The sequence below is a fragment of the Sinocyclocheilus grahami genome, unplaced genomic scaffold, assembly GCF_001515645.1.
Source record: "Sinocyclocheilus grahami isolate Dianchi unplaced genomic scaffold, SAMN03320097.WGS_v1.1 scaffold595.1, whole genome shotgun sequence".
Classification (NCBI taxonomy): Eukaryota; Metazoa; Chordata; class Actinopteri; order Cypriniformes; family Cyprinidae; genus Sinocyclocheilus; species Sinocyclocheilus grahami.
Window position 1 is genome coordinate 628613 of NW_015505774.1, and position 918 is coordinate 629530.

A 918-nucleotide genomic window follows, 5' to 3' on the forward strand; every position below is an offset into this window, starting at 1 on the left:
AAAAAAAGAGAGAGACAAAAATCAAACATGACTGAGGGCCATAAATATATTTTGCACTATACCCAACTATATTATATTAAAATTAATACGGTTTTATTTTTTAAATCATTAACAAAATGTACATTTTTACATAATTTTTTAATCAAATTCATATTTACATAAAAAAAAACATTAAAACAAAAATATTAATTAGAAATGAACATATTCCTAATTTGCATGTTTTTCCTATTTTTTCCCTCCACTTGTGATATGGCATGGCAGGCCACAGTTTGAGCATCTGATTAAATTTAATAATGTGGCATAAAACATGACAAATAAAGTTAGAAAGCTGCCCTTATAAACGTAAAAATGCCCCTGGAAATCAATTTCAGGGAACACATATTGCATCTTAATGAGAAAGCACATTATTGGTTACATTACTGATACTGGGTTTGAAACATTTCATGATCTTAACACTTAAACCACATTTCAAGCAGTCAAAAATGCATGAGATCACATGCTAAGAACCGCTCACTCTCCTGTCAATCAACCACTTGTAAAGTTTGTATTTATAAAAAAATAAGCATCTGATTTAAGCTTTCAGAAAAGTGTATTTATATGCATGCATGCACAAAAGTGCACTTAACATCTTCAGTATGGCTGACATGTGAAGAACTGATCTGAATGCAGGTATGCCACAGATGTGCACACATAATCATAATTCATCAACATGTAATATGCAGGAGGACACATTTCAAATGCATGTTAACAGCGTCTGAGATGAAGCAGTTCTGACCTCTGTAGGTGTCCAGGAGTCTAAACGAGAGTCCAGAACCAGATCACAACAGAAAGCGCCAGCGGTCACTGCAAACACAACAGATGAAGAGTTAACATCATCTGAACTAGGGATGCACGATATATCGGCCACCATATCGGTAT

The 918-nt window shown here is 33.8% G+C and overlaps 1 protein-coding gene across 1 annotated transcript in view; it reads right to left on the reverse strand.

Annotated features, from left to right (window-relative positions):
- The window catches only part of mrpl39 (mitochondrial ribosomal protein L39), a 25755-nt gene that overhangs the window by 9829 nt on the left and 15008 nt on the right, over window positions 1-918 (reverse strand). The window contains exon 5 of the mRNA XM_016240601.1: window positions 738-843. Within this exon, the coding sequence (XP_016096087.1) occupies window positions 738-843 (106 nt within the window). The remainder of the gene's footprint in view (window positions 1-737; window positions 844-918) is intronic.